This window comes from Eriocheir sinensis, chromosome 57 (assembly GCF_024679095.1).
Source record: "Eriocheir sinensis breed Jianghai 21 chromosome 57, ASM2467909v1, whole genome shotgun sequence".
Taxonomy (NCBI): Eukaryota; Metazoa; Arthropoda; class Malacostraca; order Decapoda; family Varunidae; genus Eriocheir; species Eriocheir sinensis.
In genome coordinates this window covers 5,203,709-5,218,926 of record NC_066565.1, presented here as the reverse complement: position 1 = coordinate 5,218,926, position 15,218 = coordinate 5,203,709, and the positions used below count along the sequence as shown (strand labels likewise).

Here is a 15,218-nt window from a genome sequence, read left to right as displayed (position 1 = left end):
TTTGAGGCTTAAAAAGGATGAATACAATGTGGTGCATACGATAATCTGGCAACCTGGACCAGACCCGCGCCCGGCCGCACGATGACCACACGGAACACCCAAATAAAGCATACAGCCTCCTCCATCACTATACACACACATCCTTTTACAGTACAAGTCCATTATGAGCCATGTCGTTCCCTTAGGTCACGGGATGAGGTCAAACGAGGTCATGGAGTGCCGTACGAGGGCCTAGTTTTGGGGTTCCCGGCACCAACGCGGGGCCAGTGTGCAGCGGGACGTCGGCGTGGGAGGACGGTGCTTCTCATGGGGCAAGGCGGCCGCTCTCCACCCTGCAGCATCACCCTGGAAGGTCACCCTCACCCCTTTTGACCCTTGACCCCCTGCCCCCTGCCCCCCTGCCCCCCCCACCTTCCCTAGACACCACACGGCATGGCAATGACCTCAACCCTTGTGACATGGCTGCCCCCCCCTCCTTGCCCTCCCCCTTTTTTGTCCCTGTTTCCCTGGTATTATGTTTATTGATCAGGTCAGCCGGCGGGTCAAGGTCAGGTCACGGTGACTCATTCGGGAACGAGACGGGGTTCAGCGCGTTGCTATCCCTGACCTGTACGTGTTTAGGGATTCATTTTGGGTTGACCTCACCTGACCTAATGTGACCTTTTCGTATGCATTTGGAGTGACCTTGAAGCTGTGAGGTCATGTGTTATTGATATTTGTGTCTGATAGAGAGTTACAGAAGGACAGACTGTATTGATATTTTTTTTTTTTAATGTTATTTTCATATTTAATATTTTTAGGTATTTACACAAAATAACTGATACTTTAGTTCAATTATGTGTGTGTGTGTGTGTGTGTGTTATTTTACATTATTATATTATGACAAAACTGCATGAATTTTAAGTAGCCTACATTTCATACATTATTGTCTTATGTGCGCTCTCTCTCTCTCTCTCTCTCTCTCTCTCCTATCCCAATCTAATTTAGTGAAGCAATTTAGCTGAGTGGACAAAGGTGTAAGTGTGCTTAACCCTTACGGCGTCGGTCGATTTTTTATCATTATTTTTACAGGAATGGGGATATAACAACCAGTAAGGATGGTAGAAAATTATGGTAGTACTTACTCGCCCATGAAGTCCATTTTGTTGAGTTGACCCTACCGCGGATGTGGCAGATATTGAAAACCGGCATCCCCTGACCCTAGAGTTTTTCAATTTGTGGCCACGTACCTTTGTCCAGTGGGGTGGCGAGGTGCCCATCATCAGTCTATCAGTGGTGGAGTTCAGGGGGGAATTCTGGTACAGCATAGAAGGTTGCTTGAGCGTATGCCAAGATCAGGTCAATGGTGATATTAGGGCATGGCCATTGGAGGGGGGGGGGGGTAGGGGTAGGAATGAATGAAAGGGGAAGAAATGAGAGTATAAGAAATAAGTGGAATAAAGGAAAAGAATGGAGTAATAAATAAGAAAAACAACAAGGAAGGAGAAAGTGAGATGGAAAAGGAGGAAATGAAGGAGATAAGAAAAATAAGCAAGGAAGGAATAAGAGGAAAGATATGAAACATTTATATATATATTTTTTTCTCTACATATTTTTCTCAATAATTATCACTCTCTGTTCATCTCTCTCTCTCTCTCTCTCTCTCTCTCTCTCTCTCTCTCTCTCTCACACACACACACACGTATATATGAAAAATGACATCTATTCCATGACACGCTTTGCTAAAATAAGGAAAATGATAATAATAATGATGATGATGATGATGATATACTGACCTTGATCTAGACCCTCCACCATCAACACACACACACACACACACACACACACACACACACACACGTATATATGAAAAATGACATCTATTCCATGACACGCTTTGCTAAAATAAGGAAAATGATAATAATAATGATGATGATGATATACTGACCTTGATCTAGACCCTCCACCATCAACACACACACACACACACACACACACACACACACACACACACACACGTAATTGAACTAAAGTATCTGTAGGCTTGTGTAAATAGCCAAACCACTAGCTGCTATTGGGCCAGTCTTACAGTCCAGTCCAGCACGTTTGTAAGCTCCCCAACCAAACACAAAACACGACAGAAGTTCCTTGTATAGTGTTTTTTTTTTTTTTTTTACAGCAGAGGAGTCAGTTCAAGGGCATAAAAAAAAGATAACAAATGTGAAAAAAAAAACACTATACAAGGAATTTTCGTCATGTTTTGTGTTTGGTTGGGGAGCTTACAAACGTGCTGTACTGGACTGTAAGACTGGCCCATTGTCTGTGGCTATTTTTCATAATGTTTTTTTTTTCCAAGTGGACAACATATTCATCTGTCACGTTTGTATGACACTTTTACTGATGAGTTTTGGGGTGTATGACTTTTATGTGTATTGTAATTTTTTTTTACATTGAGTATTGCAATGAGGTTATGTTTAGTATTACGATCTATTACTTATATCTAGTTATATGTTATTTATTGCTTGAGGTTATGTTGAGTATTATGATCTATTACTTATATCTAGTTATATGTTATTTATTGCTTGAGGTTATGTTGAGTATTATGATCTATTACTTATATCTAGTTATATGTTATTTATTGCTTAAGGTTATGTTGAGTATTATGATCTATTACTTATACGATATTTATTGCTCGCTATCATGGTTGTTTGTGAGTCTAGTATATGTCTGCACACACACACACAAGATGAGCGAGTACTATCATTTATGGGACTAATTTTTCTGTCTATTGCATACTGTTATTTTTATATATATTTTAGTTTTTTTTTGTTTTTTATATTTGTTTTTTTCTTTCAATTATTATTTTTTGCATTGTCTAATTATTGGTCGCTATTTTTTACAAGCATATATTTTGCAGCGAATACTATCATTATGGATTTAAGACTTCCTAATTTTTGTGTCTATTGCATACCGGTACTGTTATTTTTATTTATTTATTTATTTTTTTGTTTTTATATTTGTTTTTTCTTTCAATTATTATTTTTTGCATTGTCTAATTGGGTATTGATCGGTATTTTTATCAAGCATATATTTTGCAGTTTTGCCATTATTTACAGTGCTTTATTTCTTACCCACACTGTCTGTCTCTCACACTTCACACCAATAGTTTTAAAGGGCGGGGAAGGTAATGAAGTGCTCCAACAAGTGTTTAGTAATGTATAATTATCAAGGGAGAAGATATGAGAGGAACACAGTCAAGCTGATCACCCCATGACCATAAAAAAGGTAAAATAAAATAAATAAATAAATAAATAAAAAATAAACAAAATAAAATGGAAATGAGTGGTACGTAGATGGGAGTATCAAGACACCGTTTCATCCAAAATTGACCTTTTTTTATTTTTTTATTTTTATTTTTTTTACGTCTACGCCTATAGCGCCAGTATGCTTGCTTGGGGGACCTGGATGGTATTCGGCCCCAGCCCGTCATGATGCAGGCAAGTGTTTATAGTGGCGCCATCTTCTCTGTGTCACTCATCTCTTCTTTATAGCAGCAGGGATTAGCGCGCCTTTTTTTTTTTTTTTTTTTTTTTTTTTTTTTTTTTTTTTCTCTCCCCTTGTGCTGGTTCCTTTGTTATAAAAATAGAGCACAAAAGTCATTGACACGGCTGATAGAGAATCCACTTAAATAATGGTTGGCAGCACTGCCGCAAGCACTGGCAGCGTGTGTGGGAGGCAGGCAGCCCGCCCACCACCAGTTGTTGCCACACTGTATTTGGTGGTGAAGCTGTTAGGCTGATAATGCAATAAGTCTTTGTCCTGTGGTGCCGTGTGGATAAAGATGATGTATTGCTTGTGTCCTTGAGTCTGTGTCCTGTGGTTCTGAGCGGACAAAGTTTATTCCCTCTCTTGTACAACAACACTCAAGGGCAGCCCAAGGGCAAAACAACAGAAAAGTGCTCCAGTATACAAAACAAGAATGAGAGGTCTAAAGAGAGGTCAATTTTGAATGGAGACTTGTCTGATACTCTGCTCTTAAAAGAGTTCAAGTCATAGGCAGGAGGAAACACAGACAGAGGAAGGCTGTTCTGGAGTTTACCAGTGGAAGGGATAAAAGAATGAAGATTGGTTAACTCTTGCATAAGGGATTTGGACAGTATAGGGATGAGCTTGAGTAGAAAGTCATGTTCAGCAGGGCTGTGGGCTGGGGGAAGGCATGCATTTAGTAAATTCAGAACAATCAACATGAAAATATTGATAGAAGATAGAAAGAGATGCAACATTGCTATGGAATGTAAGAGGCAGAAGACTGTTGATAAGAGGAGAGGAGTTGATGAGAGAAATGCAAGTTGTGCATGTCTTGCACCAACCCTGGTGCCCTGTGTATTATTATCAAACAGAAAAAAAAAAAGAGCCTTTGACTCCACTCTGTCCAGCAGAGCTGTGTGTGTGGAGCCCCCCACACACATTAGATGTATACTCCATATGAGGATAGACAAGGCCTTTGAATATGGACAGCACCTGTGTAGGGGGAAAGAACTGCTGGATACAATACAGAATGCCTAACCTCGAGGAAGCTGATTTAGTAAGAGAGGAGATGTGAAGTTTCCAGTTGAGATTTTGAGTTAAGGATTGACCGAGGATGTTTAGTGTAGAAGGTGACAGCTGTGTATCAGAGAACAAGGATAGGGGTTTGGAGGATTGTGTTGAGTTGACAGATAGAGAAATTGAGTTTTTGAGGCATTGAAGGACACCAAGCTCCTCCTGCCCCATTTGGATTTTTTTAATTTTTTTTTTTTATACGTCGCTGCCTATTGCACTGGTAGGCTTCTTCCCGGTGGGGCCTGATGGTCGCCCCAAGGCTTCTTCCCGGTGGGGCTTGATGGACGGCCCAGCCCATTCTGGGGCAGGCGAGTGTTTATAGTGGCGCCATCTTGCATTGGCTCATGCTGCCCCCCGGAACTCGTTCTTGATTCACTTGGACGGTTTCCTCTAGAGTCCGGGTTGATGGGTGGTCTTCAGGACAGCATGTGGGTAGTTTTAAGCCACTCGGCGGTGACTGAAAAATCCGAGGTGGTAGCGTGGGGATTCGAACTCGCGTCGTCCATCATGCGGTGAATGTGGGCCCAGTACGCTACCAGTTCAGCCACCGCCCACCCAAAATGATAGCAACTTATTAGCAAGATCTGAGGTAAAGCATTCTGCAGTGTCCAACCTAAAGTCCTGTAATTCCTGTAGGATGGGTCTTCTGTTAAAAGATGTAGAATAATGTAGAGTAGAGGCATCAGCATAGGAGTGCATAAGACAATTTGTTTTGGAGAGATCATTAATGAACAAGAGAAGAGAGTGGGAGATAGTACAGAGCCCTGCAGGACACCACTATTGATAGGTTTAGGGGAAGAACAGTGACTGTCTACCACAGCAGAGATAGATTGGTCTGAAATGAAACTGGAGATGAAAAGTACAGAGAGAAGGATAGAACCTGTAGGAGGGAAGCTAAGACAGCAAAGATTTGTGCCAGACTCTATCAGTAGCTCTCGAGATGTCTGAGGCAACAGCAAAAGTTTCATCAAAACAGCTAAAGGGGCCATTACATTGGGCAAATTTTCCGTGGATCTTCAGTCAAACCACGATTTCCGCTGGCGTGGTTCTCATTTGTTTCTTGTTATTGCTGCTGATGATGGTGAGTAATACCTTCGTCCTTCGGTGAAATCTACCGTTGCTTTGGAAGATCGTGGACACGTCAGAAAACCATGGAAATATGAGAACCACGCCAGCCGGAATCGTGGTTTGACTGAAGATCCACGAAAAATTTGCCCAGTGTAATAGCCCCATAAGAGCGGATGATCAGGTGTCAGTTAGGAAACCAAGATCACAAATAAAACGCCCCCTTGTGGAACCCATACTGGCGAGCAGAGAGGTCAGAAGTGGATTTTTTTTTTTTTTTTTTAATTTATTATTATTATTTTTTTTTATGTGTATGCCTATAGCGCCGGTAGGCTTTTCTTGAGGGGCCTAGATGGTAGTCGGCCCCAGCCTGTCATGGTGTAGGTAAGTGTTTATAGTGGCGCCATCTTCTCTTGGCTCATGCTGCCCCTCGGAACTCATGCTTGATTCACTTGGACGGTTTCCTCTAGAGTCCGGGTCGATGGATGGTCTTCAGGACAGCATGTGGGTAGTTTTAAGCCACTCGGCGGTGACTGAAAAATCCAATGTGGTAGCGTGGGGATTCGAACCTGCATGCGTCGTCCATCACCCAGTGAATGTGGGCCCAGCACGCTACCACTTCAGCCACCACCTACCCCCATAGACAGATGCTTAAGAACTTTCCGTTTAATATCTCTTTAACTACTAGCCTTTTCACACCATTTACTGTAGCTCACATTTTTCTACTTTTGTGTGTGTGTAAAAGTCTGGTTCCCCCGCAGATCGTGAGGGTTCAGAACGCACGGCATCATGGGTGTGCGTGGTCTTCAGTCCTTCCTGGAGTCCCACTGTGGCCAGGCCTGCTACTCCGTCAACATTGGCAAGGTGAGGGGGAGGGCCGCACTAACTGACAGACACACAGATATAAACTTGGCAGAGAAATGGACAGATAGAGATAGAAACAGACAAACAGACCTTGATATCCTACCCTATCCTAACCTACCCTACCCTAACCTAACCTTTTCCTAACCTACCCTATCCTAACTTAACCTAACCTATCCTAACCTAACCTATCCTAACTTATCCTAACCTAACCTAACTTATCCTAACCTAACCTATCCTAACCTATCCTAACCTACCCTAACCTACCCTAACCTATCCTAACCTACCCTATCCTAACCTACCCTATCCTAACCTATCCTAACCTAACCTAACCTTACCTATCGTACCCTATCCTAACCTACCCTATCCTAACCTACCATATCCTAACCTAACCTATCCTAACCTACCCTAACCTATCCTAACCTAACCTAACCTATCCTGACCTACCCTATCCTAACCTAACCTATCCCAACCTACCCTATCCTAACCTACCCTATCCTAACCTACCCTATCCTAACCTAACCTATCCTATCCTAACCTACCCTATCCTAACCTACCCTATCCAAACCTAACCTATCCTAACCTACCCTATCCTATCCTAACCTACCCTATCCTAACCTAACCTAACCTATCTTAACCTACCCCATCCTAACCTTACCTCACCTCACTTTACCTTACCTTACCTTACCTTATCTTACCTAACCTTACCTTACCTCACCTTACCTCACCTCACCTTACCTTACCTTACCTTACCTCACCTTACCTCACCTCACCTTACCTTACCTTACCTCATCTTACCTTACCTCACCTTACCTTACCTTACCTTACCTTACCTCACCTTACCTCACCTTACCTTACCTTACCTTACCTTACCTTTCCTCACCTTACCTCACCTTACCTTACCTCACCTTACCTTACCTAACCTTACCTTACCTTACCTCACCTTACCTTACCTCACCTGACCTTTACTCACCACCTCACCTTACCTCACCTTACCTTACCTCACCTTACCTTACCTTACCTAACCTTACCTTACCTCACCTTACCTTACCTCACCTTACCTTACCTTACCTGACCTGACCTTACCTCACCTTACCTCACCTTACCTTACCTCACCTTACCTTACCTTACCATATCTTACCTTACCTTACCTCACCTCACCTTACCTCACCTTACCTTACCTCACCTTACCTTACCTTACCATACCTTACCTTACCTTACCTCACCTCACCTTACCTTACCTTACCTCACCTTACCTTACCTTACCTCACCTCACCTTACCTTACCTCACCTCACCTTACCTCACCTTACCTTACTTCACCTTACCTTACCTTACCTTACCTTACCTTACTTTACCTCACCTTACCTTACCCTACCTTACCTTACCTTACCTTACCTTACCTTACCATACCTCACCTTACCTTACCATACCTTACCTTACCTTACCTTACCTTACCTCATCTTACCTTACCTCACCTTACCTTACCTTACCTCACCTTACCTTACTTTACCTCACCTTACCTTACCTTACCTCACCTTACCTTACCTTACCCTACCTTACCTCATCTTAGCTTACTTCATTTTACCTTACCTTACCTTACCTTACCTCACCTTACCTTACCTTACCTTACCTTACCTTACCTTACCTTACCTTACCTCATGTTACCTTACCTTTCCTTACCTTACCTTACCTCATCTTACCTTACCTTACCTTACCTTACCTTCCGTCATCTCACCTTACCTTACCTTACCTTACCTTACCTTACCTTACCTCACCTCACCTTACCTTACCTTACCTTACCTCACCTTACCTTACCTTACCTTACCTTACCTTACCTTACCTCACCTCACGTTACCTTACCTTACCTTACCTTACCTCACCTCACCTTACCTTACCTTACCTTACCTCACCTCACCTTACCTCACCTTACCTTACCTTACCTCACCTCACCTTACCTTACCTTACCTTACCTTACCTCACCTCACCTTACCTTACCTTACCTCACCTCACCTCACCTTACCTTACCTTACCTTACCTCACCTCACCTTACCTTACCTTACCTTACCTCATCTTACCTTACCTTACCTCACCTCACCTTACCTTACCTTACCTCACCTCACCTTACCTTACCTTACCTTACCTCATCTTACCTTACCTCACCTTACCTTACCTTACCATACCTCATCTTACCTTACCTTACCTTACCTTACCTTACCTTACCATACTTAACCTTACCTTACCTTACCTCACCTCACCTCACCTTACCTTACCTTACCTTACCTTACCTCACCTTACCTTACCTTACCTTACCCTACCTCATCTTACCTTACTTCACCTTACCTTACCTTACCTTATCTTACCTTACCTTAACATGAGATAGACACAAATACATACAGACAGAGAAATAGACAGACAAAAAAGAAGAGCCAGTGGACAGACAGATTAGTTATAGACAGACAGACAGACAGGCAGAGATGGTTAATGACAGACAGTGAAGATACAGACAGACATTTTGGCTGTACTATCAGACCAACACAGACTTTTTTTATGCCTTTTTTGTTACCCTTGAGACAGACAGATTAGTTATAGACAGACAGACAGACAGGGAGAGATGGTTAACGACAGAGTGGAGATACAGACAGACATTTTGGCTGTACTATCAAACCAACACAGACTTTTTTTATGCCTTTTTTGTTGCCCTTGAGACAGACAGATTAGTTATAGACAGACAGACAGACAGGCAGAGATGGTTAATGACAGACAGTGAAGATACAGACAGACATTTTGGCTGTACTATCAAAACCAACACAGACTTTTTTTATGCCTTTTTTGTTACCCTTGAGACAGACAGATTAGTTATAGACAGACAGACAGACAGGCAGAGATGGTTAACGACAGACAGTGAAGATACAGACAGACATTTTGGCTGTACTATCAAAACCAACACAGACTTTTTTTATGCCTTTTTTGTTACCCTTGAGACAGACAGATTAGTTATAGACAGACAGACAGACAGGCAGAGATGGTTAATGACAGACAGTGAAGATACAGACAGACATTTTGGCTGTACTCTCAAACCAACACAGACCTTTTTTTATGCCCTTTTTGTTGCTGTTTCTTTAGCTGTAAAAAAAATAAAAAAATAACCTCACCTCACCCCATCACCCCACACCCCAGGTCGCCGATGAGTACCACAAGCGCACCGGGAAGAGTCCGCTGATCGTGGTGGATGGAATGTCATGTCTGCGGAAGCTGTACGGGAAGCTCAACTGGATATGTGGCGGCCAGTGGAAGGGTTACATCGAGCACATCCAGGATTTCCACAAGTCCCTCAAATCGCACGGCATCAACATGGTCCTCTTCTTCGACGGCAATACCCCGGTGAGCGCTGGGGAGGGGTAGGGAGGAAGGGGGAGTGTGTGTGTGGGGAAATGATTAGGTTGGAAGGTAGAGAGGTTGAGTTTATCCTTGGTTCTAACCCATTCGCTGCGATTGACACAGATTTGGCTTTCACTGGTAGCCTGGTAACATAAAATCCCATGTCTTTCTCTGCCTCTGTGGTGGATAGTGGAGTGTTTCCCATGTGGTATTGGTGTGCTGGATATCCCTTCACTGGTAGCCTGGTAACATACACTCCCAGGTCTTTCTCTGCCTCTGTGGTGGATAGTTGAGTGTTTCCCATGTGGTATTGGTGTGCTGGATATCCCTTCACTGGTAGCCTGGTAACATACACTCCCAGGTCTTTCTCTGCCTCTGTGGTGGATAGTGGAGTGTTTCCCATGTGGTATTGGTATGCTGGATATCCCTTCACTGGTAGCCTGGTAACATACACTCCCAGGTCTTTCTCTGCCTCTGTGGTGGATAGTGGAGTGTTTCCCATGTGGTATTGGTATTCTGGATATCCCTTCACTGGTAGCCTGGTAACATAAAATCCCGTCTTTCTCTGCCTCTGTGGTGGATAGTGGAGTGTTTCCCATGTGGTATTGGTGTGCTGGATATCCCTTCACTGGTAGCCTGGTAACATACACTCCCAGGTCTTTCTCTGCCTCTGTGGTGGATAGTGGAGTGTTTCCCATGTGGTATTGGTGTGCTGGATATCCCTTCACTGGTAGCCTGGTAACATACACTCCCAGGTCTTTCTCTGCCTCTGTGGTGGATAGTGGAGTGTTTCCCATGTGGTATTGGTGTGCTGGATATCCCTTCACTGGTAGCCTGATAACATACACTCCCAGGTCTTTCTCTGCCTCTGTGGTGGATAGTGGAGTGTTTCCCATGTGGTATTGGTGTGCTGGATATCCCCTCGCAAGGTGCATGACTTTACATTTTTCTTCATTGAATTCTATCAGCCACTTTTTGTTCCGTTCCTGTAGCTTGGTGGTGTCTTCTTGCAGGAAATCCGGAGTCAAGGAGCTAAAAATGGGTTTCGGAGGGCAGTATAGGAAGGGTGAAGGAGTGTATGGGGTAGTAGAGGAAAGGCATGGAAGGGTGAGTGAGTGAGTATGTATGAGTATGGGGAAGAGTCAGTTTTTGAGTGTGAGGTAAGTGTGTGTGTGGTAGGGGGATGGGGTAGTAGGGGAAAGGAATGGGAGGGTGAGTGAGTGAGTATGTATGAGTATGGGGAAGAGACAGTGTGTGAGTGTGAGGTAAGTGTGTGTGTGTGTGGGGAAGGGAAGAGTGTATGGGGATAGTATAAATGTGAGAGTGAGTGTGGTAGATTGATCGGGTTGTATGGGAGAGGAATGGGAGAGTGAGTGAGTGTGTATGTATGAGTATGTGGAAGAGTCAGTGTGTGAGTGTGAGGTAAGTGTGTGTGTATGTGTGGGAGAGTGAGTGAGTGTGTGTGTGTGTGTTCCTAAACGTATCAGGCTCCCATCACGACCATTTCCCAAGGCCACAGAGAAGGGCAGCCAGGTTTTCATGGGGGGTGAGTTTCCCGTTGAAGGTTCAGGAGTCGTGTAAAACTATCACTGGGATCACAAAACAGCCCAGAGAAATCCATGCAAGTTATACGAGAGAAGTGAAATTGACCTCTCTTTTGGCTACTCTTTATCAGAAGTGGGCAAGTGCGGTACTTAGTGTGGTAGTCCCGTATCACAAAAAAGTACCGCACTACCGCAAAATTTCTGAAAATACCACACCACTGCGGACCGCACTAAAAAATCCTGCGGTACTTTGAAAACTATTGAGGACGATATTTGCTGCGCGGCATGCTCACGGAATTTATATTTTTTTATTATTATTATTATTTTTTTTTTTTACAGTGAATTGGACTCAACCAATCATCATGCAAAAAGTGGTTTAGCAAAGTGAAGATTTTTTAAACCCACCTTATATATGTTGGTGTTGCCTTTCCTTGGTGCATATTAAATGACGGTACTCTCACTTGGTTTTACATGGTTCTTACTAGTTATTAGGAGGAAGAGGAGGAGGAGGAGGAGGAGGAGAGCTGAGGTCTGAGGAAACCGGCGAATATTTTTCTATTATATCTAAAATATGATAAATATTAAATAAATTGATTCCAAAAGTGCATTTATAGCTGTTTGATTTATTATTTCTTTTATTTTAAGAAAGTATTGTAAATTAGGGCAATTGTACTATTTTAAGCATGCTTCCTTTGTTTGGATAGCCAGGATAGACACCGAAGTATTTCTTTTATCTTAACTACCGCAGTACCGCACACCGCGTACCGCACCGGGAAAGAAAAAAATTGGACCGCACTGCCGCAATTGCACTCCGGAAAAAGCACCGCTCTACCGCAACCGCACTAATGATTTTTCAGTGCCGCGCCCACGTCTGCTCTTTACTGTTATCTATTATTGTGGGAGCGGCGAGTAGCGGGCTCTGCTTTTTTTGTACTCTTTTTGTTGCCCTTGAGCCGTGTCCTCTGATGTAAAAAAAAAAAAAAAACAGGAAAAAGAAAAAAAAGAACGGGCGAACTGAGGTGCCGAGACGTTGAGAATACGGGCTAGTGTGTGTGTGTGTGTGTGTGTGTGAGGCTGAGGGAAAGTGTGTGTATGTAAAGAGTGAGTGTGTGTGTGTGTGTGTGTGAGTAAGTGAAGGGGGTGGATATGAGGGATAGTGTGTTTGTGAGAGAGAGAGAGAGAGAGAGAGACAGAGAGAGAGAGGACTTTAATCATAATATGCATCTTCATAATTTCCTTGTGTGGCTAATGATTAAAAAATGATGATAATTAGAGTGACAATATTAATTCTTTTTTTTTATCCTCCTCCTCTCTTCTCTCTCTCTTCTCTGCTTTCTTATCTCATCTCTCTCTCTCTCTCTCTCTCTCTCTCTCTCCTCCTCCTCCTCTCTTATTTTGTATTACCTACCCTAACCTATCCTAACCTATCCTAACCTAAACTATCCTAACCTACCCTATCCTCTCCTAACCTATCCTAACCTAACCTATCCTAACCTAATCTATCCTATCCTAACCTATCCTAACCTAATCTATCCTAATCTAACCTAACCTTATCTTACCCTACAATATCTTACCTCACCTTGCCTTACCTTACCTTTCCTTTCCTTACCTTAATTATCTCTATACCTTATTCTACTTAACCTTACCTTACCATACCTTTCATTACCTAATCTTATTTCTCTCCATACCTTATTCTACCTAACCTAACCTTACCTTACCTTACCTTACCTTACCCAACCTTACCTCACCTTACCTCACCTTACCTTACCTAACCTTACCTTACCTAACCTTACCATATCTTACCTTACCTTACTTAACCTTACCTAACCTTACCTTACCTTACCTTTCCTAACCTAACTTTACTTTACCTTACCTTACCTAACCTTACCTTACCTTACCTTACCTTACCTTACCTAACCTAACCTTACCTTACCTTACTTAACCTTACCTAACCTTACCTTACCTTTCCTAACCTAACTTTACTTTACCTTACCTTACCTAACCTTACCTTACCTTACCTAACCTTACCTTACCTTACCTTACCTTACCTTACCTTACCTTACCTTACCTAACCTTATCTCACCTTACCTAACCTTACCTAACCTTACCTTACCTTACCTTACCTAACCTTACCTTACCTTACCTCACCTTACCTAACCTTACCTAACCTTACCTTACCTTACCTTACCTTAACTTACCTAACCTTACCTTACCTTACCTTAACTTACCTAACCTTACCTTACCTTACCTTACCTTACCTTACCTAACCTTACCTTACCTTACCCAACCTTACCTTACCTAACCTTACCTTACCTTACCTTACCTTACCTTACCTAACTTTACATTACCTAACCTTACCTTACCTTACCTTACATTACATTACCTTACCTCTTATTCCCCCATTCCTCCTCCTCCTCCTCCTCCTCTTTCATCTCTTCCCTTTTTGATCAATTTCTCCACTTTATCACCTCCTACTTCTCCTACTCCTCCTGTCCCTATTCCTCCCGCGTCTCTTCCTTTCTCCCCCCCCACAGGAGCGGAAGAGGGAGACATGGAGCCACCGTCGCCTGGAGAACTTGAAGGACGTGATTAACTACTTCACCATCATCAAGTCTAACAAGGAACTGGAGCATGGCAAGCACTTCTTCCTTCCTACGGGGCTGGCGGCCTTCACACCTATCATTTTCAAGGTGGGTGGAGGTGGTGGTGGCTGAGTGCAAGGTTTGAGGGCATGTGGGAATGTACGCTGCTGAGTTCTGGGTATTGAATCCTGGTTTCCATCACCATAATGATTTGAAATTTACACATTCACACCAAAACACAAGCACACCCTGGAGAGAAGAAGAGAGAGAGGAGACCTGATAGCGGTGTACAGGGTGGCGAGCGGGGTGGAGCGTTTTGATGGAGAGGACCTGTGTGTGTGGAGCGAGAGAGAAACGAGAGGACATGGAAAGAAGTTGAGGGCGACCACGTGTAGGGGAGATGTGGAAAAAGTTTAGCTTCCCAAACAGAAGCATTGAGCTGTGGAATAGACTGGAGGAGGAGGTGGTTTGTGCAAGAAACATTCATGATTTTAAGGAAAAGTTGGATAAGAGAGGATATGGAGACGGGACAGCGCGAGTGTAGCTCTTTTCCCCTATGTCACAACTAGGTAAATACAACTAGGTAAACACACAAGCTACCCTGACTTCTATTCTGGAGGCTCGGGTTTGATTTTGGGTACCCGGTGTTGCACATTTCAAGATTTTACACTGAATTATTGATGTTTCTCTAATGTTTGAGGGCATATTTCCAACTATTAAGGGTACATGTGTGTGTGTTTTAGTGTGAATGTGCAAATTTTAATTGATTATGTGTCAGTTTTAAAAGATAAACACACACAGTGATTACCACACTTGCCTTACAACCAAGTGGGCAGAGTAGAGATGGATGGGCAGTCTCTTTCAACCCATGCCCCTGTCCACCCAGCAATGAGTGTGTGCCGGACAGAGGTGGGCAAGTGCGGTACTCAGTGCGGTAGTGTGGTAGTACCGCATCACAAAAAAAATACCGCGCTACCGCAAGATTTCTGAAAATACCGCACTACCGCGGACCGCACTAAAAAATCATGGTGTACTTTTTTGCGGTACTTTGAAAACTATCGGAGACAACATTTGCAGCGCGGCGTGATGCTGCTGCTCACAGAAATGATTTTGTTTTTACAGTGACTCGGACTCAATCAGTCAGTCGGTATCAGTCATCAGAATCAGTGATTCAGTCATTCTGACTTTTCAGTTATTGTTCAAAAT

At 43.2% G+C, this 15,218-nt stretch overlaps 1 protein-coding gene across 6 annotated transcripts in view; it reads left to right on the top strand.

Annotated features, from left to right (window-relative positions):
• The first annotated feature begins 252 nt into the window (after nucleotides 1-252).
• LOC126984702 (constitutive coactivator of peroxisome proliferator-activated receptor gamma-like) overlaps nucleotides 253-15,218 on the top strand; it is a 53,563-nt gene continuing 38,597 nt past the window's right edge. For all 6 annotated transcript variants that reach the window (XM_050838602.1, XM_050838599.1, XM_050838601.1 and 3 more), the window contains exons 1-4: nucleotides 253-352; nucleotides 6,408-6,510; nucleotides 9,686-9,889; nucleotides 13,965-14,120. In XM_050838602.1, the coding sequence (XP_050694559.1) occupies nucleotides 6,436-6,510; nucleotides 9,686-9,889; nucleotides 13,965-14,120 (435 nt within the window). In that variant the 5' untranslated portion in view covers nucleotides 253-352; nucleotides 6,408-6,435. The remainder of the gene's footprint in view (nucleotides 353-6,407; nucleotides 6,511-9,685; nucleotides 9,890-13,964; nucleotides 14,121-15,218) is intronic.